The following is a 25,788-nucleotide window of genomic DNA, read 5'->3' as shown; positions in this document are numbered from 1 at the left end:
GACCTTTTAGCATTGACTAGTTTCAGTTGACTAGATTTCTGTCTCCTCAGTCCATATTTAAAAGAAAAAAAACCGCTGAGTTAAATGAAGTCCCTAACACACATACTCCAAGAGCAGCATTGAGGAACTCGTATGTTCTTGGATGTGACTTAAAAGTGAAAGTCTTTTACTAGAATTTATACAGACAAGTGATTTTCTGTGTAAATCTGTTTTTTAAGGGAGTACTTTCCTCTCTGAAAGCAACGATTCCTTCTGAACTACATAGCAAACACAGCTCTGACCCAGAAGACATAAACTGGGCTCTCTAGTCACCAAGCGGAACATGCCCAGGTGAAACTAGCACAGCTGAATGTATTATTAAGATATTACTATTTAATATTTTCGATGTGGATGAGTCATTTTTATTGAACTTTGCCAACGGAGAGCTTAGCAGCGAGTCAGCGGAGGAACTGGGGTTTATTCTTAGAGACTGAGAATTTCCATTCTCTCACACAGAAGGCCTTTCCCTCCTGTGGACTTAGTAGCTCATTATAAACAGAAGCCTAGAAACTGGGGCTTGACAGGAAGTGACAGCCCCTCAGTAAATCTGCCACCCTTCAACTTCTTAATGAAGGGGGAAATAGACCCAGGCATTCCTTTGGCTTTGCGGGTTTCCTCTGAGCACTGGCTTTAGCACACAGGGCACCCACTTGCTCACCCTAGCCGTGGCTCCCACTTGTGAGTCGTGCTCTGTAGCGCCCTCTGCTGCTTCTTTGTGTGGAAAACAGCTGTGGTTCTCAGTGCTGGATCCCCTGCCTCCCCATCATTGTCTCCAGTTGCCCTGTAAGAACAGCCAATGCTTTGCTTTCGTGAAATCTTAAGTTCTCCACCCTTTCCCCCTGAACCATGAGCTTAACCATCCTCCCATCTCCCTGGGAAAATATTACACAACAGAGGGATGAGTTCATTCATTTTCCTATCAGTGTATGGTGTAGAGGGTTATTGGGAAAGCCAGTCAGGGCTGATTCTTTGGTTCTTATTTCCAAGCATTCGTATGAGCCTAAATCTGTTGGATACAGCTAGTCAGCTAATGAATGAATGGAATTTCAAATATATTCCTCAGTCCATTAAATGGAAATACACTAAGAATAGGTTGGAATACAGGCCATTAGAGATTATTTGGTTCATGTTGCAAGTATCAAAGAATCTAGACCTTGGAAGAATTTGCCTTGCCTCTTTCATTGTCCCTAATCTTATTTCATGGTTATAATAATTCTTATTAGGTTGAGGCTGTTATTCTGCATTCTACAAGTGCCTCTCCAGCTCATGCTCTTAGAAAAGGGCTTTCCACCCAGATCTACTCCATTCTTCCCTATGTAGAACTTCTTCTTCTAGAGGTGAGAGCATGCACAGGTCTAGCCACACACTCATGTTTGTTTCTACTTGGGACCAGTATCACTTGTTTGTGAGACAGCCAGTAGGCTTTACAAAAACAGCCTAGACTGAAGAATGGATGATGAAATCCAGCTTCAGGCTGTGATTTATTCACAACTGTTGATGCATCCTATCCCACCAATCTCATGGACCCAACACGTTCTGAAGGGACTTTAGGAGGCATAATTTAACGCCCAGTATCTCTAACAGATCTCAGTAAATTTCCAGGACACTTGTAGTGACAGGGAGCTCCATACCCCGTCTTTTTGTTGTTGTTTTTGAACCAAATATGAGTAACACTCTCCAGGTGAAGAATCCAATGATCCAATGCTAACTTCTTTAACATTCCTTACTTACGGAGTTGAAAAACTCAACCTTAGATTTGGAAATGGGAGCTATTTGGGGGATGGTTTTTTCTTGGAGTGGACCATGCTGGAGCTCCACCTGACCCAACAACGTCCATCTGTTGCAGCAGAGAGATGTGTGACCAGCAGAATGCCTTCATCATGTGTCCCCTGTGCGACAAGTCCTGTGATTACTGGAACCTCAGCTCAGCCTGTGGTACTGCGCGGGCCAGCCACCTGTTTGACAACCCTGCCACCGTCTTCTTCTCCATCTTCATGGCTCTGTGGGGTATGTGACCATCACCAGGCTTGCTTATATGGGCGGTTCCTTTAAATGGGTAGAGTGACCAAGCCCTAAAGCTCATCCCCTTCAGGTTACTTGCTTTCACATTTTTTCTTCCCATCCCAAGAAGTATTTTAAGGATAATACCTTTCACTTCGCTACTCATATGTGCGAATAGAAATAGGAACATCCGTCACGTCTTTATCTGTTTTCTCTCAGATGTAGTCATGCTAACCTTGTACTAGTCCCATGTGTGATTTATTCAGAATTGGAACCAATGCCTGTTTCAAAAACCCCTACACACCCGTAAGACTCCTCCAGGTACACTGACTTAGGTGAGAGTATAGATATCATACAGCACAATACTTAGAATGGTGGAGTGACTGCCGTGGTCACAGAGTTAGCACATGGTAAACGTGGGCTGAGATTTGGTCTCCTGACTCCAGTTCAGTGCTATTGTTAGGACATCGTGAGTGTAGACTGTACTGTCCCTGCACTGTTTAATTTAATGTTTATCACCAGAGTAATGCTTTCAGTATTCCCACCAAAGGGATTTGTGGAGGAAAAAATAATTCCTTCATTTTTCTCCTCCTCCCTTCCTCCCAGAGTATGGGGGTAATAAACTTGTTATGAGCCATAGCTATCTGACTATAAACACACACACACACAGACACACACACATTCCTATTCTCACAAACTGGAATAACATGGAATAACCACCCCATGGTAACTGAGCATTTCTAAGAAGACACACCCATGAGTATTAGAAAAGGGACCAAGTCAGCATGTGTCAGCCCATATGAGTAGCCACCTGCTCCTTTACTCATCACCGAATGTGCAGGCCCTTGGTTTGCATGTTGGATCACAGACCAGCAGGACCACAGTCCTGCTGCAGAGGCTGCTTGATTTATCACTGACTCCATGGGGCCCGGAGGATATGCCAGGATGGGCCCTGAGTCACCCATCCTTGAGAGTATGAGGAGAAGGAGGAGAGGGAGAGGCCTATTCTCAGTGGTTCTTAGGGGAATGAGAACACACCCTTCCTCCATTCCCAGTGGACCTTCACTTGTGGGGAGACAGAACTTGACTGGAAAGATTCCTGTATTGCTAGGCCACCAAGAAAAATTTCCAGGGCACACTCTATTCTCTATTATCAGGGAGAGCAGCTGCATCCCGGGAGCACACGGGCAGTGTCAGCCCATCGAGAATTGGAGCAGGAGGAAATGGAATTGTGACCATAGAGTCCTGGGACTGTTCACAGGCAGGGTCAGTAGAACACTCTGAAGTTGGGGCTTGCTGCCTGGGAAGTCACTGGCAGCTCTGTGTCTCCTTATCAAACAGGAGTATCATGGAATTACTCCAAGACCCACCTGAACTGATTTGGAACCCAGAATACGTATTCATTTTTTGAAATATTACAACTCTAATTCCCATAATTTGTCTTGCTGATATTACCACCATTGAGTAGCTGAAGCCTAATAACTCCAGGTCTATAATCCTTCAAGAACTTTCTTGGGACACATAATTCCCTGTTGCAGAGAAACTTGGTTTTCAATTGTACTTCCTAGTTTCAAGTTTCAACAACTGCCTCTTCTCTTCCCTCGATAGCTGTAATGAACAGCTATCTCCCACCCCTTCTGAGATCCTCAGTCTTTTCCTACCCCACCCCTGGACCTACTGTCTTCCTCTCACATGACAGTGCAGGGAAAGTACCCAGAGGTGGGATTGTGCCAGAGCTTCCTGGCATAGGGTAGGATTTGGTTTTGTTTTTTGACAGCCTTGCTGTGCTTTATGTGATTGTGTATTCAGTTACAGCAGCCAAGAGCCCTTAGGCAAGATTGTCTACAAATTACAATTAAAAATAATAGTAATGCCTCTCATTACCCTGATTATTATGATTAGTGGTGCTGTGCTGGGTGGGCCTGGGCCAGGGCCCAGGCCTGCTGGGAATAAGGCTGGGAAGAAATGGCTGTATGTAGAGAGAGACTGGGGCTGCTGGTGGCAGTGGAAGGGGCGATGTGGAGTCAGGAAGTCTTGGGGGATACCAGTCAGCAGGACCTGAGTCTGTTGGAGTCTTCAGACCCAGCTCCCCTGTGACTCTGACTTCAAACTCTAGGGAACATTGGGAAAGAGAGTGAGGTCCTGCTGAAAAGGGAAGGAAAGAGACAGGGTTTCAGAACTATTTTCTGAATAGAGGTTAAGGACACTGACCTAGGCAGACCTAATGTGTGTCTCAGTTCTGCTCCTTATCAGCTAGGGATTCTAGAGCATGTAAATGTGAATCTAGTTCTGTGACACTAAAGTCAATACCCTTGACCAAGGTGCCCTGTTGTCTTGGGCAGATTACTTAATCTTTGGGCATCGTTGTCCTCATCTATAAGTTGAGTGAAATAATACCTACCCCACAGCGTATGCATGCAAAGCATGTAGCATAGTGCCTGGCATAGAACTGGGAGCCGCTCGCCATCAGTTTGATGGTTGCCTCCCTTGCCCTCACGACTCATCTGTCCATGACTCTTTTGCCCCTCTCATCTGTCCTGCAGTCTGACTTCCTCCCTTCATGGAGACGCCAGTCGGTCCGCACTCTGGGCACTGCTGTGTGCACAGCCCTCCTCAGGAACCAAGGAAGGAGCAGTAGGAAGAGGAGGGACTTACTACCATTCTTAGTATCTCCGGGCCAAAGCCAGTGTTGGGAGGTCAGAATACACTCACTTGAGAAAGGCCTCAAATCCAAGGGAGAAAAACTTGCAAATCAGTGCATGCAAAATGTCATGTCAGATGAAAACATGCAAATCAGTGCACCGTAATGTAGTAAATGCAAGTAAAACAAATGCACCAAATGCAAGTAAAACAAATGCAGCTTTAAGTAACTGTGTATTCAACCAGTGCATCAGTATTTGATATTCTCAGTTCTGAGCTGTGACTGAGGTAGACATAGGCAGCTAAGAGCCAGGAAGAGTTTACAGTCCTGTTATTACATCGCAGACATGAAGTGCTGGCCAGTAGTCAGGCATGGCATGTAGTGAAGTGTGCTCAGGCTCCTGCTAGGGGTGGGGTGGATCTGTAGGGGTGGCCTCGGAATGTCATGTCCCATCCCTCTCCAGGGTGCCATGAACATAGGGCAGTAGGAGTGAGGAGGACAGGGTGCCGTGGGGACTGACCTTATGGAAGAGGGGGACTTGAGCTGGGTCAGGATAGGATGAGGGTAGAAGCTGGAGGATAGCACAGGAGAGAGGGACAGTGGGCGCAAATCGAGTATGGAGAAGATGGTGAGGGGATGACCCAGCTGCAAGACGTATGTTGACAAATGGCAGGATGAGATTCAGATAGATGGTTCAGCCTCCACATACATAGTCCTGGAATCCAGAGAGAAGAACTTAGACTGTAGGAGCCATTGAACATGTAGGCTGATAGTGTTGGCACCCTTCCTCTGCCCACTCCTTCCTTGCCAATATGCCATGGTCCTTCAAAAATCAGCTAGGATGCCTCCTCTGGCAGGTAGCACTTCTCTTCGCAAGCCCACAGCATTTTCATCTGTGTCATTCTTAGGGCCTCGATCACGTTATGCCTTGTATTGTAGTTGTTTACAATCTCTTCTCACAGACAGTAAACAACTTGAGAAGCAAAATCCACATGAAGTTCACCTGATCTCCCTGACAATGCCTAGAATGGTGTTTTTGCAGATACTTTAGTTGGGACTGGTGCTTTTGCAGGATTAGAAATTCACTCAAACTTCCTCAAATAACAAGAGATTTATTTTAAGAAAGCAAGAGGCAAGCTCCTGGGTGTAGGAAATGAAATATAGCCAGGCCTCTTGGGAACTGGAGCTGGAGATGCTGTCGGAAACTAAGGCCTTCCCTCCTTTCAGGTGCTGCGTGGTCTCTCCCTTCCCTGCTCCTCTTTGTGTTTTTAGTTTCAGTTTTCAAAAGAGGGAATCTGCCTGCTCTATCAGCAGGCCCTGGATCAGGTGCTCAGCTCTGGTATAACAAACCATAGCTGTAGGGTTGGGCTGGTGGGGGGATCAGGTTCTTCCTAGAGCATGCTGAGAAAGGCATGCTGGTCCTTCAAAGGGCCGTGGGTGGGGCAGGCAAACTGATGGATGTGTAGGTGTGGCAGGCATTCTACAACTATTTGCTCAGCAAATGGAAGAATGAATGCATACCACTTTACAGAGATTATTCTATCAGTTACATACAGTTGGGTTGGAACATGCGTTGGAAGGCTGAAAGTCTGGAGTCAGGCAGAACTGTTAGGAGACTGTTACGTAACCGCAGAATGATATGATCAGGGTCCAAATGAGGCAAGTGGTGCTGGGGACAGAAAGACAGAAATGTAGGGGAAAAGCGAGAGTGCTGAGGAAGGTGAAGGAAGAAAGAATGTATTGCATAGGCAAGATGAGACTTGTCAAAAAATCCTACAGACCCCTCCCTTTTTATTGTCTTCATCCTGCCATCCTTACTTTACTTCTCCGGATCAGTGTTTACTCTCTTCTCATAACTTAGAAGTGGAGAAAGGAGTGTGTGTGTGTCTGTGTGTGTGTGTGTGTGTGTGTGTGTTTAACGTATCTATTGACTCTCAAGGATGTGGAGTATTTCTAGCAGTTTCAACTAGAAGTGGGAAAAAGAGGCTAAATGCATTCCAGAGAGCTCCTAAATTTAAAATCTATTCGTTTATCCCCCACCTCCACTGGTGAGCCCAAAGGGTACAGAATCCACTCTTCAAAAATAATTGAGATTTTTTGTTGTTGTTGTTCTTTTTAAGCTACCATGTTCCTGGAAAACTGGAAGAGGCTGCAGATGCGACTGGGCTACTTTTGGGACCTGACTGGCATAGAAGAGGAAGAAGTGAGTTCTCTCACATGTTTCTCACATATTTCTGTGGGCTTTTGCTTTGTTTTGACCTTGGAAATGGACTCTCTTAAGTGAGATAACCATGTATGTTTGCTGTCACTGGCTGGGTCTCACAGTGGCCGCCTGTGTAGCTTGGCTTCATGGGCTGGGCCATGGTTGACCTGCACTGAGGTCAAAAGTTCAAGTGCCACCTCTTCCCTTGAGCTGGAGGGCATTGAGCCTGGTGTTTGGGCAGATGTCCCAGTGCCCTCCTCTGGGGAAAGAGGTGGCAGAAGATGCAAGAAAACAAGAGGCAAGAGGTCATCTTGAAGTCGTAAAGCCAGAGAATCAGGGATGTGTCAGAATGCCCTGGGAGCCTCCTGAGGGCCCAAGGAGAGGCAGGGTGTCAGGTGCTGGTTGTCTTTGACGTCTGTGAAAGAAGAACCACTAAACCTCTGTGGTATAAGCCCGTGCACTGTGTGTGAAACTGGGGAGTTGCGGAGGCGTGAGCTAAGGGAAAGGGTAGGTTCTTCTAGAGCAGTGTTCTGGACAGATGATCTTTAAATAATGCAGATAAATCAGCCTTCCCTCATAGCTCTTCTGAGGACTAGCCCCCGAGTCTCGATGCTGGTGAGCCGATGATGGGCGGTGTGTCGTGCTTGCTCCCATGATTTGTTCCCACCATAATTCCTGCTCCTCCCAAAGCAACCCCACTGCCACTCAGCTCCCCTCCCCTCTTCTTTCACTTCCAAACTCAGCAAGCCTCTCTGTTCTGACCATTAAAATCTTCAAGGCCTCCTGATACCAGGTGCCACCATGGATGGGATATCAGGCAGGGACTCTCAATAGTGTGGATATCGTGGGTGAGGGGCTGAGGGCTGTGTCTAGGAGGGCCAGGAGGCACTTTCAGTTGCCTGAGTACCCACTTGCAAGGGCTGGCCATAGCAGTAAGGCCACAGCAGTAAGGTGGCTGCATGGAACACAAGCCTGCTCCTTACTCTCCTATAGTGATTGCCTTGGACTAGGGACCTGGGGCCTTATGGCCTTGACACTTTATGAGAGAGAAATGGAATCCCTAATTTAGTCTCTTCCCAACCTGTATGTCCCCACGTTTGTGGCATGTCACCATTTCTTCTCTTTAATGCTGTAGGTAGTCTACTTGCCTTTGAGCAGGTGGGCTGAAGAATGGCAGGACCCACGGGGCAGCTGCATGGAATGGAATCTACCAGTGCAGGGTGTGCTGCCTGAAAGTGCTGGAAGGAGAGATGTAATGCTGTAGCCTTTCTCTGCCTCCCATGGGTTCTCACTTAATTGCATCCCCATCCCACTGCACCCCATCGCCTTACCATATATTGGGTTCATGCACCCCCTCTACTGCAGTCCTAGGGATTGAGCATATACCCTGAGACTAATACTATCATGAACTCCGTGGTGAAAGAGAGAATATAGATATGCATTCTGCCTTCAGAGAGGATTCAAATTATTTAGGAAGAGAAGCAACAGAGAATAATAAAGACAGTTGCATTTCTTGCAAGAAAATTCCCAAACTGGTCCTTCCAATAGAAAGAACTCTAGAAGTTTGAATGTGGGTGATCTAGTGGGAAAGTCTTTGTATTATTGGTCCCGTTTGATTTAGCTGAAATATGTCTCATATACTTGAGAGAGACAGAGAGAGAGGGAGGCTGGGGGAGATGGGTAGGGTATAGTGCCTACTCCCCTAATGCGATAGAACGTTTCCAAAAAAAGAAGATGCATCCCAGCATCCAAGCCTGTGTAGGGCCAGAGACAACTTAAGTGTGTCTGCCGAGTAGAGTGGAGGAAGCCCTCACATCTCTCTGTTAGAGGGCAAGTGTAGACATACTCTCTCCATCAGAAAAGCCCCAGTTATAACTCAATACCCTTGAAATCTCTGTAACAAGCCCCTGGCAGGAGTGAGACTATAATCCATCTTTCTTTCTGTAGCCAGGTTTCCTGTTTATCTGTTTGACCCAATGAGCCATGGTAACTTCCTGGGAGGTACATGATTTGAGGAGCTCATGTGCTGGCTGAGAGGGGCCTGGCCAAGACTGGGTGTACCCGGGGCCTAAGGAGACAATCCGGATGGGATCTCTGTGTGAGGTTGCTACAAGGCTGGTTGGTTCTGTAGCGTGATTGGTGTGCCCCGCATGTGCACAGGCCAGCCTCAACTTTTCCTTTAATGCGTGTCTAGTTTGGATTAGCACACATAAATTTCAGTTTAATTCTGAACATGGCCATTAAGCATCTACTACATACTAGGTTTTTGTATGGAATATGGAATTATCTCAGGCATAGTGTCTGATCTCCAAGGGGCTGCATTCAGCAGGGTGCTCTTTGGTCTATAAATATTTAGAATAGAATGGAGAGTGTGCGAGAGAAATCGCTCCGGCTAACGTAGAGAGGAAATTCTTTAAAAATCAGGGTTTTGAAGACTGGTTGGCTTTTAATGGACAGCAAAGGGAAGAAGGGGCGCCCACAAGAAAGAAACAGCAGCAGAAGCCTTGACCTGGGAAAGCAAGGGGTGTAGACAGGCAACAACAAGATATCTTGAAAGCCAAGTTGGCTGCAGGGGACAGGGATCAGTATGCAGTGGTGACAAGGGAAGAGCATAGTCTGGTGACCGGGTCAGGGAGGGTCCTGATTGCTAATCTGTGTCTCCCAGGCCATGGGAAGGCTTGAAGGTCAGGATAGCAAGGGACAAATGACTTGAACAAGGGTCCTAGGACTTATATGAAGCATTTAACCCACATTCAAAATGAGGAGTGAGTGGAAGGCAGATGTTACTTGGGCATTGGAGGGAGGGAGGCAGGGGTCCTTGAAAGCCATGATTAGAAGTTTTTTTTTGTTTTTTGTTGTTTTTTGAGATGGAGTCTCAGTTGCCCACGCTCGAGTGCAGTGGCATGGTCTCAGCTCACTGCAAGCTCTGCCTCCCAGGTTCACGCTATTCGCCTGCCTCAGCCTCCTGAGTGGCTGGGACTACAGGAGCCCGCCACCACACCCGGCTAATTTTTTTTTGTATTTTTAGCAGAGACGGGGTTTCACCAAGTTAGCCGTGATGGTCTCAATCTCCTGACCTCGTGATGCTGCCCGAAGTTTTTTTCTATTTTAACCAGACACCTGCCAGTATCAGGAATACTTGCGAGTCTAGCTGTCTATAATCTTGAGACATCTTTCTTCCCCGTGGTATCCAATAGGAAGCACTTGCTTCCCAGGGGAAAGGAAGGTGCCAACTGACATACACCAAAGCTTGTGCACCCTCTAGTCCTCCCACCTGGGTGCCTCCAGCAGGTGGGTCACCCCAGGAGGGGTAGAACAAGCAGTAGGGCTTAAGTCCAGCTTGGAAACCAGAGAGAAGCCAGAAGAAGACTGGAGACTGCTTTCTTATGAGGGTGGGGAAGGAAAGCATCTACCAAGCCCAAGAGCCCACCGCCTGGGCCGGTGCAGGTCTGCCTATGGGTGTCCCTGTAGACATCACCACGGGACTTATTGAAGGACTCCTGTGATCCTGTTTGTCCTTGTTGCAGGGAGATTGCCAGACCTCCAGAGTTTTATACTCTGAAATGGGGTCATCTTCGGCTCAGTGGGCCACTCTTACCCATTACCTTCTGTCACACCAGGAATGCCCTGGAACTCTTAGAGTGTGGCCTTATCTGAACACAGATATCCTGCCCACCCATCTCTCTCCCACCCCTCATGTATCACGTCAAAGCTTAGATATCCTCAGTGACTTCTTTCTGGTTTCATAGGAAACCAAATCCTCTGCCTACCATTCTAACCTCAGCTCCTGTCCTTCTCCTTCATGCTTAGACCTTCCAGCTACCTAGGCCTTCATTCTGTCTCGAGCTCATTCCAGCCTTTGCCCTGGCTGTTCCTGTTGCACAGACTGCTTTTCCCCCAGACTCTGCAAGGCCTGTCTTTTCTCGGCTTTTGCGTCTCAGTGAAAACATTGCCATCTTCAGATTAGCCTCCTGCAGCTCCCCAATCTGAAGCAGCCATCCTGCTTTATTTCTTCTGTTGTTCTTGTCCTCATCTGCTAGTTTCTCATTTGTGTGCTGGCTTACTCACTGTAACTTGCCTCTACTTGGAGGTAAGTTCCAGGGAAGGAGGGATCTTGTGCCTAGGACTGGCAGGATAGCCTCAGTGCCTGGAAAGAGCTCAGAGTATAGCAGGTGCTTGATGACTCTTGGTTGAAGACATTTGTTGGATGTATCTCTGGACTTACCTCTTTAGATAAGAAAAGTGTGATCCTGAGCAGGCTTGGGTTCTTCCTCCCAGCTGGCTCCTGGGGAGACTGACCAAATGGAAATAGTTCACCGCGTCTCAGTGGGAGGGGTGATGATCTGTGAGGACTTGGCATCAGATTACCCATCCAGTGCTGTTGTGTTTAGGGAACATCAGGAATAAGGCTGATCTGTCCATGGCTGGGTGTGTCAAAGCAGCCCTCCCAGGGGCTGGATTCTGCTCTGGCCAGGAGCTCAGTTGTCCACTTTTGAGGGATTCTATAACCTCACCCTACTTGCTTGGCTGCAAACAGGGAGGTCCTTGTCAGGCCTGCTTCAGCTGAGTGCAGCGCAGCCTGTCTCTTCCTTGAGTTTCAGATTCCTGTCTGAGTGCTTAGGAAGCTAGGCTTGCTTTAAAAAGATGAGAGTTATGGCCAGGTGGAGTGCCTCATGCCTGCAATCCCAGCACTTTAGGAGGCTGAGGTGGGCAGATCACCTGAGGTTAGGAGTTCAAGACCAGCTTGGTCAACATGGTGAAACCCTGTCTCTACTAAAAACACAAAAAAATTGGCTGGGCCTGGTGGCATGTGCCTGCAGTCCCAGCTACTCCAGAGGCTGAGGCAGGAGAATCGCTTAAGCCCAGAAGGCGGAGGTTGCAGTGAGCCGAGATCATGCCACAGCAGTCCAGCCTGGGCGACACAGTGAGACTCTATCTCAAAAAAAAAGAAAGAAAGAAAAAAAAAAAGATGAGGCAGCTCTGAACTGAGGCCCAGTGTAGGGGGAGGTGAGCCACAGCCACACCTAGAGAGATTCAAGCAAACTCCTCTGTGTGCTGCCACATCATGCCCTGGAAAGCCAGAGATAATCAGAAACATCCTACCGGTCAGCTGGGGGTGCCTCCCTTAGCCCCTGTGCGGGGTGTGAAAGGGGAGAGGCCCCTCTGGCTTGAAGAGATTTAGAACCCATGTTCTTCTGGAACTCACTGAAAGATACTGCTACAGTTTTTAATTAAAATCTCCCATTGGAATAATGTAGAAGTAAAGCAACCAAATTTCAGAGGCCATGGGGGACAACCTCAAACCATAGTTCTCAAAGTATTCCTGCAGGTTATTAATTGTTACAGGCAAAAGTTGCTCTGTGGGAAATGATGGGCTTAGGAAAATTAAGCAAGTGTCTTGACAGTAGCACTTTTCAGAGTTTTTAATATGCTCATTGTGACTCTCAGAAAGTCGATACATTATAGTGTTTTCCAGTGTTTTAGACCTTGGAGTCCTTTTTTAGCTGAAATTCTCTTGGCACACACATTAGGAAATGCTGTGTTGGGGAATGGATGAAGGTGAGAGACAAAATCTAGTGCACTTTACAAGCATTTAGAGATTCCTGTGTGTTCTGCGTGGTGCCAAGTACTGTGCAAAACAGAATAATACAGAGCAGGTAGCTGATCTTTATATTAGGATAAGAAGACTCTCACAAGCAAAACAGCTAGGAAACAATAAAAGAAAAATACGTAATGAAGAGCTGCAATGTGTGGTATAAGCTATAAAAGTCTAGGAATTCAGAGAGGGAGGAGACCCCACCTGGTAGGTATGTTGCAACAGTTGGAGAAGGCCTCCTGGAAGGGGTGGGACTGACGTCCCCTTGGTGAATGGGTGACGATGGAATGGCACCACCTGCTGTTGTTTTAGTTATGCTTGTTAGTCACTTACATGGTCTGTCCTCTCCTGCATCGTGGCATGTCTTGGGAAAGCCAGAGAGAGGTCAAGAGCCTGGCTTGTTGACCTTTGGAATCTCTGACATGTGGACAGGGATAAGGACATGTGTGTTCCCTGAATAGCAGAGCCCATTGTGAGCCAGTACCTGAATCCCTGCCCAGGAGTTATCGATAAACGATGCAGGAACATGAAGTCCTCACACCTGTAGATGTTTGTTCTCGAGCTGGAAACCATAAGGAAGGCCCGCCAGTGAGGCCAGGTGTACACAGTTAAATTTTCTTTGAAGTGAGTCATGCATCTTCCTGCCCCGGCATCTGCACTGATTTGACCATGGTCCTCTGGATTAGTTAGGTGCTCTTTCCCATGCCTGGTGACTCACGATTCAGGTTTGTGTTGCTGAATGGCCCAGTGAGGTCTCTTGAGCATTGCTGTACTTGCCAATGAGTTACTCACCGAGGCTGTACAGGAAACAGGTCCAGGCAAGTGAATTTTAAGATTCCCTATGGCCACCCTTGACTTTGATGTTTATTGGTCGCCATTTTAGCTCAGAGAATAATGGAGCAGGGAAGGAGTTTTGTTGTTGCCCTCACTCCCAGCTGTGGGGCACATCTGTTTCTCCAGCTGGGAGCTGGCTTGTGGAAAGTTAGAAGTTTGAGGTCTGACGATAGTTGGTGGGATGACCAGGGATATCCCTCTGCCTCTGGTGAAACGGCTCTGCAAAGTACTGGGCCTCTCTTCGTATCCACCATCCAGTTAACGTTTCCTCTCTCTTTTCTCAACACCGGCGCTATCCCCAGGAACGTGCCCAGGTTTGGTTTTCAGTGTGACAATGAGTGTTGTGTGTCCCTTGTCTCTTCCTCATGTTGTGTTCTTATGTTAGGTTGTGACATCTAGACGCCTTGTGATTGTGTTTGGTGTGGCAGTTCATCTCCAATAGCGTCCAATCCTAAATGCTGATGTTAATGTACGTGTGTCTGGTTATAACCCTCAGGCCAAGGCCATTCTTCCTTTTGTTTACTAACCACTCTCTGCTCTTTGGTTTAGGAACATTCCAGGCCTGAGTATGAAACCAAAGTTCGAGAGAAAATACTAAAGGAGAGCAACAAGTCGGCTGTCCAGAAACTGCAAACAAATACTACGGAGTCTGGCAACGAGGTACGAGGCTGCCCTCGTTTCTCACGGTCCTCTTTACTTGTTGAGATCCTGTTGTCATTTTGTTCGGCACACCTTAGTGAAGGGAGACTGGGCTTGAGAAGGGGTTGATGTGGGGCAGGATGGGATGAGAACATGACGTCTCACATTGTCCTGCAGCCAGAGATCGTTGGCAATGGGCTTTCGCGATAACTTGACCGCTCTTTCCCGGGTGGTGATGTCTGGTCAAAATGGGAGGGCAGGTTGGAGGAGAAGCCGTTCAGGCCTGGTTCCTACTATCATCTAAAGTTTGAATAATAGTAACATTTCATACCCCACCATACCAACCGCCACCATGCCTAGTCCTTATCCAATGCTTGCTCTATGGTAGACACTCTTCTAAGTGTGCTGCATTATCTCACAATAAGTCTGTGAGGCTGGTACTATTGCCATGTAAATGAAGACTCATGAAAAAAGTTACGTCCACAGATTAAGTCATTTGCCAGAGGTCACACAGCCAGTAAATCATTGGTGGATCTGGGATTCCAAGGCAGGTCTATTAGTCTGTGCACCTACCCACTATGACATACAGCCTTCAACTGCAATGGGGAAAATCAAAGGATGAAGCAAGAAATGGCTCTTAGGGCCTGCAGAGGCAAATTCATGCCTGTATTTGCTCGAGCTACTCACACAATGTTCCTTACATTTCATTTTATCTTGGTGGGCCTCCAAAAGTGGCTATGTGATTTTGACCGTGTCCTCTGAGTCATGTCTCTGAGTTTCATGGTGGCATGCAGTCATTAAAACAGAGCTTCAGAATGGTGCTGTGGTTCGTAAAAATACTCAGAGTATGTATGTTGGGGGGCATGGGGATGCTCTTTGGGATACCTGTCTCTGTGTGCCACCCGTCTTTGAAAGCAGTGGTTGGGTGGGGGGCAGGGAGAGAGACAGAAAGAGTTTATGACTTTCTTAATCTGGTTCTTGAAAAAAAAAATCCACTAGATTGAAAATCTGTTGCTTTTAGATGTGTCTTTTCTCCATCTTGGATTTGAATTCAAATTTCATTTCATTTCACGTTCTTTAAGTTGGAACCATTCATGTTAACATGCAAATTTATGCAAGCATCAAAACAGAAGAATGTGGTGTTTTCGAGCCCAAAATACTGGCACTTTTTTTTTTCTTTTAAGAAAACAGAACTTAAACAGAACAGAGAGGGTGGCCCTCTGAGTTATTTTTTTTCCTAGACGACGACCAAGTCCAAGACCACCAATTATTCAGGGAAATAATGAATTAATTCTTAGGAAAAACTAGTCATCACTGCCACCCTCATCAGAAAGCAAGCATTCTGTGTTCTGTCAGCTTCGACAACGCCATGCAAACTTCTTTCTCCACCCCATAGCAGTATACAATGGATAATTTTATGGAAATCACATGTAACTTTTATTGACCACTGACTCATTTAATTTTAATTCCATAGATGGGAATGCCAAGGAGCTGGAATTGCGTACACTGAGGCTGTGGTTCTAATATAAACATTGCTTGGGTATATATGCATGATTGGTCAAATAACTTTCAGGAACCATGAATAATTAAAAAACATCTGAATGCATTATGAATGATGCATATGTTTATGTTTTAGCATTCAACATCTATTTTCATTACACTGTTGAGAACGCAAAGCTCAAAGCAGCTAATGCTTTATGGGCAGTGGGGGGAAAAGACCTTCTCCAATGAGCAGTGTAAGATAAAAATGGCCTAGAATTTGATTGTCAGGATCCTTCTTGTGTTCCCTCCGTTTCTTTAACATTGCAAATGATTCTGTTCTTGCCAAATCCAGCCATAGGTGGGAGATAAAGATGGACACTGCTCTTGTCTGCAGGAAGAGTTGTAGTCAATATCCACTGCATAGCATTGCTGCAGGGGCACCACTGTATGTGGAATATTTAGGAAAGGCACCTTCTTCTGAGGAATTAGACAGGGACTCAAGAATCAAATTCTAGCTGGTGGTCTTGGATGTGCTTGTTTCACCCCAGAAGATCACCTTGCTTCTGCCTTCACTGTCACCCTGATGCTGCATATCCCCACCTCTCCTAACTTTCCTTCCTGCTGAATGGTAAAAAGTTACCATTTACTGATGCCCAGAGTTGTGCAGGAATTTGCTTAAGACCACATAGCTAGTTGTGTGGAAGCTGGTAATCAAACCCAGCTCTGCCTGATCCCCAAGACCTATTTGCTTTTCTTTTTTTTTTTTAATTTTAAAGATACCAAGTCCATTTACTTTTTAAGCATGTTTATTCAGATTTAATTTTATACACTAAAATTCACCCATTTAAAGTGTACAATTCAATGGTTTTTTAGCATATTCACAAATTTGTGCAATTATCTACACAATTTATGTTTAAAACATTTTTATTATCCCAGAAAGAAACCTTGTACCCAATAGTTGTCAAGCCGTGGGTAACAACTCATCTACTTTCTGTCTTTATAGATTTGCCTGTTCTGGACTTTCTTGTAAATGGTATTATAGAATATGTGGTCCTCAGCTTCTCTCACTTGGCAACATTTTTGTAAGGATTCATTCATGTTGTAGCATATATCAGTACCTCATTCTTTTTTATTGCCAAATAATATTCCATATTTTGGATTTGATTCATTTTATTTATCGATGCAGTTGATGGACATTTGGGTGGTCTCCATCTTTGGGCTATTATGAATAATGCTGCAATGGATGTTTGTGTACCAACTTTTTTTTTTTTCTCTTGGGTATATACCTTGGAGTAGAATTGCTGGGTCATATGGTAACTCTATGTTTAACATTTTAAAGAACTGCCATGCTATTTTTCCAAAGTGGCTATATTATTTTACATTCCAACCAGCTATTTATGAGGTTTCCAGCATCTCCACATCCTCACCAATGCTTATCATCTGTTTTTTAAATTTTATCCATCCCAGTGGTGTGACGCGGTATTTCACTGTAGTTTTAACTTGCATTTCCCTAATGACTAATGATGTGAACGTCTTTTCATGGGGTTTTTGGTCATTTGCATGTTGTCTTTGGAAAAATATTTATTCAAATCCTTTGCCTCTTAAAAATATTGGGTTAATTGGCTTTTGATTATCAGGTTATAAGAGTTATTTATATATTTGGAATTTATGAAGTTCTTTATATATTTGGAATACCAATCTTATCAAATAATATGATGTAGAAATAGTTTCTTTAATTCTATAGATTGTCTTTTCACTTTATTGATGATATTATTTGAAGCACAAGTTTTAAATTTTGAAATAGTTCAATTTATCTAATTTTGTCACTTATGCTTTTGTGCTATATCTAAGAAACCGTTGCCTAATCCAATGCCATTAAGAGATTTCTAATTTTTCTTCTAAGAATTTTATAGTTTTAACACTTGCAGTTAGGCCTATGATCCATTTTGAGTTCATGTTTGGGTGCGATTGAAGGAAGGGATTCAAATGTATTTTTCTGCATGTGGATATTCAGTTGTCCCAGCACCGTGTGTTGAACAGACTGTTTTCTCACTGGATTATCCTGACACCTTATCAGAAGTCAGTTGACCACAAATGTAAGAGTTTATTCCTGGACATCAGTTCGATTCCATTGATCTATATGTCTGTTCTTACGTAGTACCACCCTATCTTGATTGCTGTGACTATATAGTAAGTTTTGAAATTGGGGGTATGCATCCTCCGACTTTGTACTTTTTTTTGAAAATTGTTTTGACAATTCTGGGTGCTTTGCATTTCCATATGAACTCCATGACTAGCTCGTCCATGTCTATAAGAAAGCAAGCTGGGATTTTGGTAGGGATTGAGTTGAATCTACAGACTAATTTTGGAAGAATTGCCATCTTAGCAATAGTAAGTCTTCTATGACTCTGGCATATCTTTCTATTTATGTAGACCTTTAATTTTTTCAACAATGTTTTATAGTTTTTGGTGTACACATCTTATACATATTTTGTTAAATTTATTGGTAATTATTTTATTTTTTGATGCTATTGAAAATATAGTTGTCTTGATTTTATTTTGGATTGCTCATTGCCAGTATATAGAAATATAATTGATTTTCTATATTGATCTTGTATCCCACAACTTTTCTGAACTCATTTATTAGCTCTAATAATTTTTAATGGATTGCTTAGGATTTTCTATTTGTGAGATCATGTCATCTGTGAATAGAAATAATTTTACTTCTTTTTTCCAATCTAGATATATTTTATCCCTGCTGCCTCCACCCATTTCCTCATTGCCCTGATTAGAATGTCCTGTACAATGCTGAATAGAAGTGGTGAGGCCGGGCACGTTGGCTCACACCTGTAATCCCAGCACTTTGGGAGGCTGAGGCGGGTAGATCACGAGGTCAAGAGATCGAGTCCATCCTGGCTAACACGGTGAAACACCGTCTCTACTACAAATGCAAAAAATTAGCCGGATGCGGTGGCGGGCACCTGTAGTCCCAGCTACTCGGGAGGCTGAACCAGTAGAATGGTGTGAACCCGGGAGGCAGAGCTGGCAGTGAGCTAAGACCGCGCCATTACCCTCCAGCCTGGGTGACAGAGTGAGACTGTGTCTCAAAAAAAATAAAAATAAGAAGAAGTGGTGAGAATGGACTTCCTTGCTTTGTTTTTGATCACAGGAGAAAAAAAATTTAGTCTTTGACCATTAAGTGTCATGTTAGCTGTAGGCCATTGCTTCTTCTTTTTTTTTTTTTTTTTTGTTTTGTTTTAAACTCTCTCTAGAAGGTTTCCCTCTAAGGCTATTCTTGCATTGCTATAAATAAAGACTGAGGAATTTATTAAAAACAGAGGTTTAATTGGCTCATGGTTCTGTAGGGTTTAGAAAAGGCATGGTGCTGGTATCTTCTTGGCTTCTAAGGAAGCCTCAGAAAGTTTATAATCATTGTGGAAGGTGAAGAGGGAGCAGGCACGTCACATACTGAAAGCAGGAGTGAGAAAGAGGAGTGAGTTATAGGGGAGGTGGTGCCACACACTTTTAAATGACCAGATCTCACAGAAATTCACTCACCTTTGCAAAGACAGCACCAAGCCATGAGGGATCTACCCCCATGATCCAAATACCTCCCACCAGTCTCCACCTCCAGCACTGAGGATTACAATTCAGCATGAGATTTGGGTGGGAACAAGTATCCAAACAGTATCAGCTTCCCTGAGAACAATTCACATCACATGTACATGACGCTGATCTGAAATGAAATATTCTGTACTGTCATGAGATGATAACCGTATATTAGGACCGTGGGGTAGGAGTTATGGTACCATTACCAGGCAGCTGAGCCTTCTGGGCCTCTTCCACCTCAGCTGTCATGCAGGGAGAGTAGATTACACAGCCTCCCCAGTTCTGAGAGTCAGCAGTTTTCTTTGCTGATGTGCAGAGATGATGTTGGTCATCAGTCCATTGGTTTGGGGGATTGGACCATCCCTTATTTATTTATATGGTAGTAACTTGGGTCTTATACCTTCTCTTATTGATTTTCAAGGATGCGGGCATAGGAGGATGTTAACAATGATAAAATTATAAGTAACATTTATGGAGTGCTTATCGTGTGTAATGTACAAAGCTTTACAGGTATTATTTCCTTTAAGTCTTAAAACCATTAGAATCCCCAACTCACAGATGAGAAGACTGAGGTCAATGGGCGACATAAGTTGATCAGTGAGAATACATGGTAGAGCCAGAGTCCAGGCCAGGCAGTCTGACTCAAAAGCAATGCTTCTAACCTCTTGCTCCTGTGTCTGCTGAAAGTTTTCCTTCAACAGATCCTCAAACACTCCTAAAAAGTCAGGATTGATTCTTCTTTCCTAAACTAAAGACAGAAAGACTGTGGTATTCACTGGAAAGATGGGTGAGAGACAAATTCGCTACCCTACATTAGTGGTTTTGTATAAAGTTTAGTGGGGTGATGCTCTATTTCCACTGAGGACAACAGTGGGGAGAATTAGCTCAGTTTACAGCTAGAGGTTCGAAAGACCGTAGGGAAAATTCGGGAATATAAATATAGGCATAGATTGTGTTTTCAAGAAAGAATACTGAGTCTGGAACTTTCAATAAAAGAATAGCCTGAAATTTTTTTTCCCCTAAATTAGTTTGAATCTTTTCTAGACGGCTCTGTGCTGGACACATTTGGAGGTTTTCTTAAGTTTCCCTGCAGGGCACCATTTCTCTCTGTTCCTACAAGATGGTAAAGCTCTAAGTTGAGTGCAGATGGCAAGGTGCTGGAGCTGGCAGGTTGAGGAGCAGTGCTGGTCTTTGCCTCTCATTCCTATAGCCTTTCACTCAGTGCTTTCTCAGCCCGTGCCTCCTTTGCTTCCAATAAACTTTGTATTAGTTAGAGTACAGTAAGAAGACAAAACTCATGCTGTGTGGGTCAGCAGAGGGACAATACAAAGAGCTAATTCTAAAGGTGTTAGAAGAAGGGATGTTGAACCAAGCAGGCCAGTGAGGCAATAGAGAGATTAGCATGGCAGGAAGTGGGTACCACCTTAGGGCTACAAGGACAGGAGTGGAGATGGCCTTACCAGAGCCCAGGAGCCAGGACCACCCAGTGGGAGCTGGAATCCCAGAGGAGATGCCATCTGAAGCAGATAGAAAAAGTGAACAAGAAATACCCTGGATTTCCCTCTTCAGCCTCCCAGCCTCCCATCATTACCTCCCATTGGCCAGACCTAATCAAAAGTCAGTTGATGAGTTGTTCCAGGAAATAGAGTTTTTGGGGTCAGTTCCCCACAGCACAGACCAGAGGAAAGGAACAGCGGAGTCTATCTGAGAGCAACCGGCAAAGCGCTGGTGCGAAAGTCCAGGCAGTAAGTCGATGTAACCTTAGAACCCACTAGTCACAAATCATTTGCAAGTGGGGTCCTTGGTTGGAGGCTGGAGAGGCTATTGGGGAAGAGAAATAAAAATTTGACAAGAAGCACAGGAATGTTCACCACTGACATAATAAATAAGTACACCAATGGTCAGTTTTTCAGACCATTCCTGAACTGTTGAGAGTGAGTGAGTGAGCAGGTGTGTGAGAGTGAGTCAGTGGCATGAGCAGGTGTGTGAGAGTGAGTCAGTGGCATGAGCATGTGCGAGATTGTGTTCGTGTATATGTGTGTGTGGGGGTGTGTGAGAGTGTGCCAGTGGTGTGAGATTGTGTTAGTTTGTGTGTGTGTGAGAGGGAGACAAGGAGAGGGAGCGTGCCTGAGTGATGGTGTCATTGGAGTGACACAGATGGACTCAGATCTTCAAAGAGGAGCAAAAATGTATTTTTGTGTCAAGATGCAAAGAACATGAACAAGTAGAGTTGGGGGGCTGATGGCAAATGTGGGTTTCATACTCCTGTGAAACATATCACTGAAAGGACTTTAAAACAAAAATCCGATTTAACTGGTCCTGGGAGTTTCTTCATGGAACTTGTCACCCACATATTGATTTAGCCAGTGTGCAGGCCCCAGCACCCCCATCCCTGCCTGTGCCACCTGAGGTGCTTATTTAATGAATGTTTTATGTTGAGCACTGCAGCTAGAGTAGAACAGGAGCCTAGAGGAGACCTTGGATAGAGGGGTGTTAATTTACTGCTCAGTTCATCACCCTGGGGACAATTATTTCAAAAGAAAACTCATCTAAAGTTAAAGCACTGAAACATTTAAGACAGAGGCCTCTGGCAGAAGCAACAAACACACACGTGGAATAAATTATGCATAATTGTAGGGCCTTTGCGGAGGCTGGGACTACAGCAACAGGAAGCTGGGACATTGTTGGAGCATGCGCGTGCGTGGAGCAGGGAGGCCCAGCGAGCAGGGGACGAGGGTCCCTCTCACTTCTCACTCTGGGCCAAGGGAGACGTGGTCCAGGCTTTCCACGCAGGCTTCGGGTGTTTTATCAGTTCTTTGAGCAGATGAAGTTCCCTCGTGCCCTCTTTTGAGGCACTAAATGACCAAATAACCATTTGAGGGTCAAAAACATAAAGAATAAAAATAATTATCGCAGCCTCTTCTTAGGGTTTCTCATTGGCAAAGGGAAACACTGAGCCACAGAAAGGGACTCGTTTTACCAGAGATTCTTGTAGCAGTAGAGAAGCTGAGATGAGATGTGAGCCTGGTTCTATTTCTGAAATCTGTTTATGGCCTGGTGCTTAAGAGCTCTAAGCATCCTTATTATACGGGCATTTCATAGACCCTGGCTATTAAGGCTGAGTTAGGACACCTGGGACCTTTGTTCTTTCCTGTACGCCTGCATGAGCTGAAGAATAATTGGCAGAAAATGACCTGGGTTCTGTCCCAAGCTGACAGGTGTTCAGGGAGTCAAGCCCCTGTGCTCTCTCAGACCAGTCCCTGAGCCGGTCTGATAAGGGCTGAGAGGCTACAGGTTGGTTCAGCTCTGCAGTCCTGTGCTTCAGAGGATCTGTGCACACTGCCCTTGGCCTTCTCATATTTGGAAATAAGGACAATGAAACAGGTCACTTCATTTCAGGGGACATGTGACTCCCTGGAACCTGTGTCACAAAAGTGGAATTGTTACTGAAGGCTGCCCCCTGATAATTTTATGTACTATTTTTTAAACTTTTGCTTTAATTTTTTATTTTCGGCAGCGCATCGTTTCCTGCTCTGGCTCCTCTCTCTTTCTTTCTCTACCCACCCCCTGTCCCGCCCCTTCTCTGTAATTTCTCATGGAGCGGCCGCCTTTTTCACCTCTGGTCCCAGTCACACCCCCTACCCCGCCCCGGGGCACCCCAGCCAAGAGAAATGGGTGAGCAAAGGAGCAGAGAAATGGATGTAGCAAGGAAATTTATGGGTAGAGGTGTGGGCAGTCTAGGATGTGGATCTCCTTAGGGGTACTTTAGGATTAAATTTAAAACTGGATCCTGCCTCCCTTCCCCTCATTGGCAGAAACCAGCCACAAGGCTCCACCTAGATGAGCAGAAGGCAGGGAAATAGAGTCTTTGCCTAGCAGCCTCCAAGCAGCAGCTCCAAACTACCAGAGAGACAGCCAGGCTTCACGGCCACCACGTCACACGGCGATGCGAGCAGCCGGACCCTGGGGAGGTGGTAGCAGAGGTAGTTAGAGAACAGCTACTGGTGATTCCGGTCGACTACCACTTCTGGAGAATTGCTGCCGTGGGAAATGAGAAAGGAAGAAAGGCTCTTGAAAAAAATGCCGTAAGGAATTTTAGCGCGTGAGCGAGAAGCGCTTATCCACAGTGTACCCACAGTGTGTTGGAGTTTGGGACTGACCCTTTCTGAACAGAACTTGGCACTCTCTCACATGGCAAGGTTGTTTTGTTGTTGTTGTTTATAATTACGCAAGTTATACCTGAAAGCATTTTCAGAAAAATTCTGACAAACATCTCACTGGACCTACCTCTTTTCCTCCCAATGTTGTCTCCTTAGAAGTAGCCAGAGCTAGTGGCTTGGTTTGTACCGTTTCCAGGTCTTTTCTCATGCATTTTTATTCATGTATAAATTCATTTGTGTTCTGGGCTCTGGTTGTGGGTTTATTTACACACGCGCACACACACACACACACACACACGAAAGTCGTGAACAAATGATTTCATCAGACCATAGTTCCCAATAACGCAAGACACCCCGGGATGCCACAGCAAACTCACAGAACTGATGTGGAATTACTCAACATTTCTTAGGGAAGCCCAGCAATACTTGACATCTGTACGCCACCACACAATGTTACCTCAGCCGTGTCAATGTTCTATAGTACCATGTTTTTTAATGTCATCATGTTTTAGTGAAGCTGACTTTTCTGTGGTTGCAGCCAGTGAGAACTGTACAAAATCGTTGTGGAACAGGAAGCGTGAGTGTTGCTGTTCAATCTGATACCAAGATTAGAAAAGTTGGAAGTTGTCTAATAGGTGCACACATCCTGTTAGCTAGTAAATAGGTTTAAGAATGAAATGAATTTTTATTATTTGTTTCAATTTATGTGTGTTTTCCCCAATGGCTATCAATTTGTTAGGACATAAATATTTATTAAGTTATTTGGAGTTAACTACTTAATACATGGAACTATTAAGTCTTTCTTTCTTTCTTTCTTTCTTTCTTTTTTTTTTTTTGAGGCGGAGTCTCGCTCTGTCGCCCGGGCTGGAGTACAGTGGCCGGCTCTCAGCTCACTGCAAGCTCCGCCTCCCAGGTTCACGCCATTCTCCTGCCTCAGCCTCCCGAGTAGCTGGGACTACAGGCGCCCGCCACCAGGCCCAGCTATTTTTTTGTATTTTTTAGTAGAGACGGGGTTTCACTATGTTAGCCAGGATGGTCTCAATCTCCTGACCTCGTGATCCACCCGCCTCGGCCTCCCAAAGTGCTGGGATTACAGGCGTGAGCCACCGCGCCTGGCTGGAACTGTTAAGTACTTCTTTTAGCCTAGGAGCATTGCATAAGACTTGCTGGACCTTAAGGGTACTGTGAACCAAGAAAGTTTGGAAACAGCTGCATAACGAACTTCCTAGGTTGGGCTCAGTGGCTCATGCCTGTAAGCCCATCACTTTGGGAGGCTGAGATGGGTGGACTGCTTGAGCTCAGGAGTTTGAGCCCAGCCTGGGCAACGTAGTAAGACCCTGTCTCTACAAATAATAAGAAAAATTAGGTATGCATGGTGGCATGGGCCAGTAGTTCCAGCTACTTGGGAGCCTGAGGCAAGAGGATGGCTTGAGCCCAGGAGTTAGAGGCTGCAGTAAGCTGTGACTGTGCCACGATACTGAAACCTGGGTGACAAAGCAAGTCTCTGTCTCTTAAAAAAAACAAAAAAACAAAACAACTTTTATGTTCAACAGAGATTTAAGAGTAAAGCAGACAGCCAAGAGCAGAAGGCTTAAAAAGATAAATAGTGAGTTTTAAAGTTGCAGGAATTTGTTTGGGGATGGCAACATCTTGTGGAAACTGTGGGCTGGGAAAGTACCAGGTGGGCTGGCTTCCTCCACACTTGCTCTTTGGGCCTCCCACGAACTTCTCTCTTGGGCCTTACAGTGCATCTGCCCCAGTGTGTATATTCTGTCTCTCTCTCTCTCATTGCCGTCTCTCTGCATGTTTGTGCACGCGTGTGTATGTGAGTGTGCTGCATGTTTGTGCACGCGTGTGTATGTGAGTGTGCTGCATGTTTGTGCACGTGTGTATGTGAGTGTGCTGCATGTTTGTGCACGCGTGTGCATGTGAGTGTGCTGCATGTTTGTGCACGTGTGTGTGAGTGTGCTGCATGTTTGTGCACGCGTGTGTATGTGAGTGTGCATGGTAGGAGGGTACTGAGGGTTTCTCATCATGGGCATCCTTGTAAATCCTTGGGATTTAAAAATAAACCTGACAACTTCCAATCCAGGGGACGTTGCTTTACTTACAGTCTTCAGCGTGGTTCGGGCTTCGTGGAGAAGGATGCCAGAGATGCGTAGGATGTGTCCGTAAACATTTCCCTGCATGGAGCATGTGACTTATGCATCCCAAGTAGACTCCTCGGGTGGCCCAGGCCATCAGATGGGGGGCTCTGGCCCACTTCAACTGAGAGTCGATTCTTAGCATCAGGAGTTCTGGCTAAAATAAGACCTTCTCCTCTGCTCACTGTATACATTTCTACTGGCCAGGGTCTAAATTAAGAAGTTACAAATAAGGAGAGCCCTGAGGCCTGGATTATGGAAGCCAAGCTAGAGAGAAACAGGGCAGCCTGTGAAATGAGAGTGCAGTGGGGGAGGAGAAGCAGTGGATCCAGCCTTGGAGCTCAGGCTGGGCAGATTCAGGATGGTATTCCCAGACCCTCATGGCTTCTGGGAAAACACAAGGCCCAAATATGTGCAATGATTGGGAATGTTGGAATAGC

General features: G+C 45.4%; 1 protein-coding gene across 1 annotated transcript in view; it reads left to right on the top strand.

The window, feature by feature from the left end:
• The window catches only part of ANO2 (anoctamin 2), a 288,476-nt gene that overhangs the window by 111,746 nt on the left and 150,942 nt on the right, over window positions 1-25,788 (top strand). Inside the window, exons 9-11 of the mRNA XM_017883353.1 lie at window positions 1,886-2,046; window positions 6,802-6,884; window positions 13,864-13,974. Of these exons, the coding sequence (XP_017738842.1) occupies window positions 1,886-2,046; window positions 6,802-6,884; window positions 13,864-13,974 (355 nt within the window). The remainder of the gene's footprint in view (window positions 1-1,885; window positions 2,047-6,801; window positions 6,885-13,863; window positions 13,975-25,788) is intronic.

Source organism: Rhinopithecus bieti, unplaced genomic scaffold (assembly GCF_001698545.2).
Source record: "Rhinopithecus bieti isolate Rb0 unplaced genomic scaffold, ASM169854v2 scaffold_13342, whole genome shotgun sequence".
In the NCBI taxonomy this organism is placed as follows: domain Eukaryota; kingdom Metazoa; phylum Chordata; class Mammalia; order Primates; family Cercopithecidae; genus Rhinopithecus; species Rhinopithecus bieti.
The sequence above is the reverse complement of the archived record's forward strand: the minus strand, read 5'-3'. Positions and strand labels throughout refer to the sequence as shown.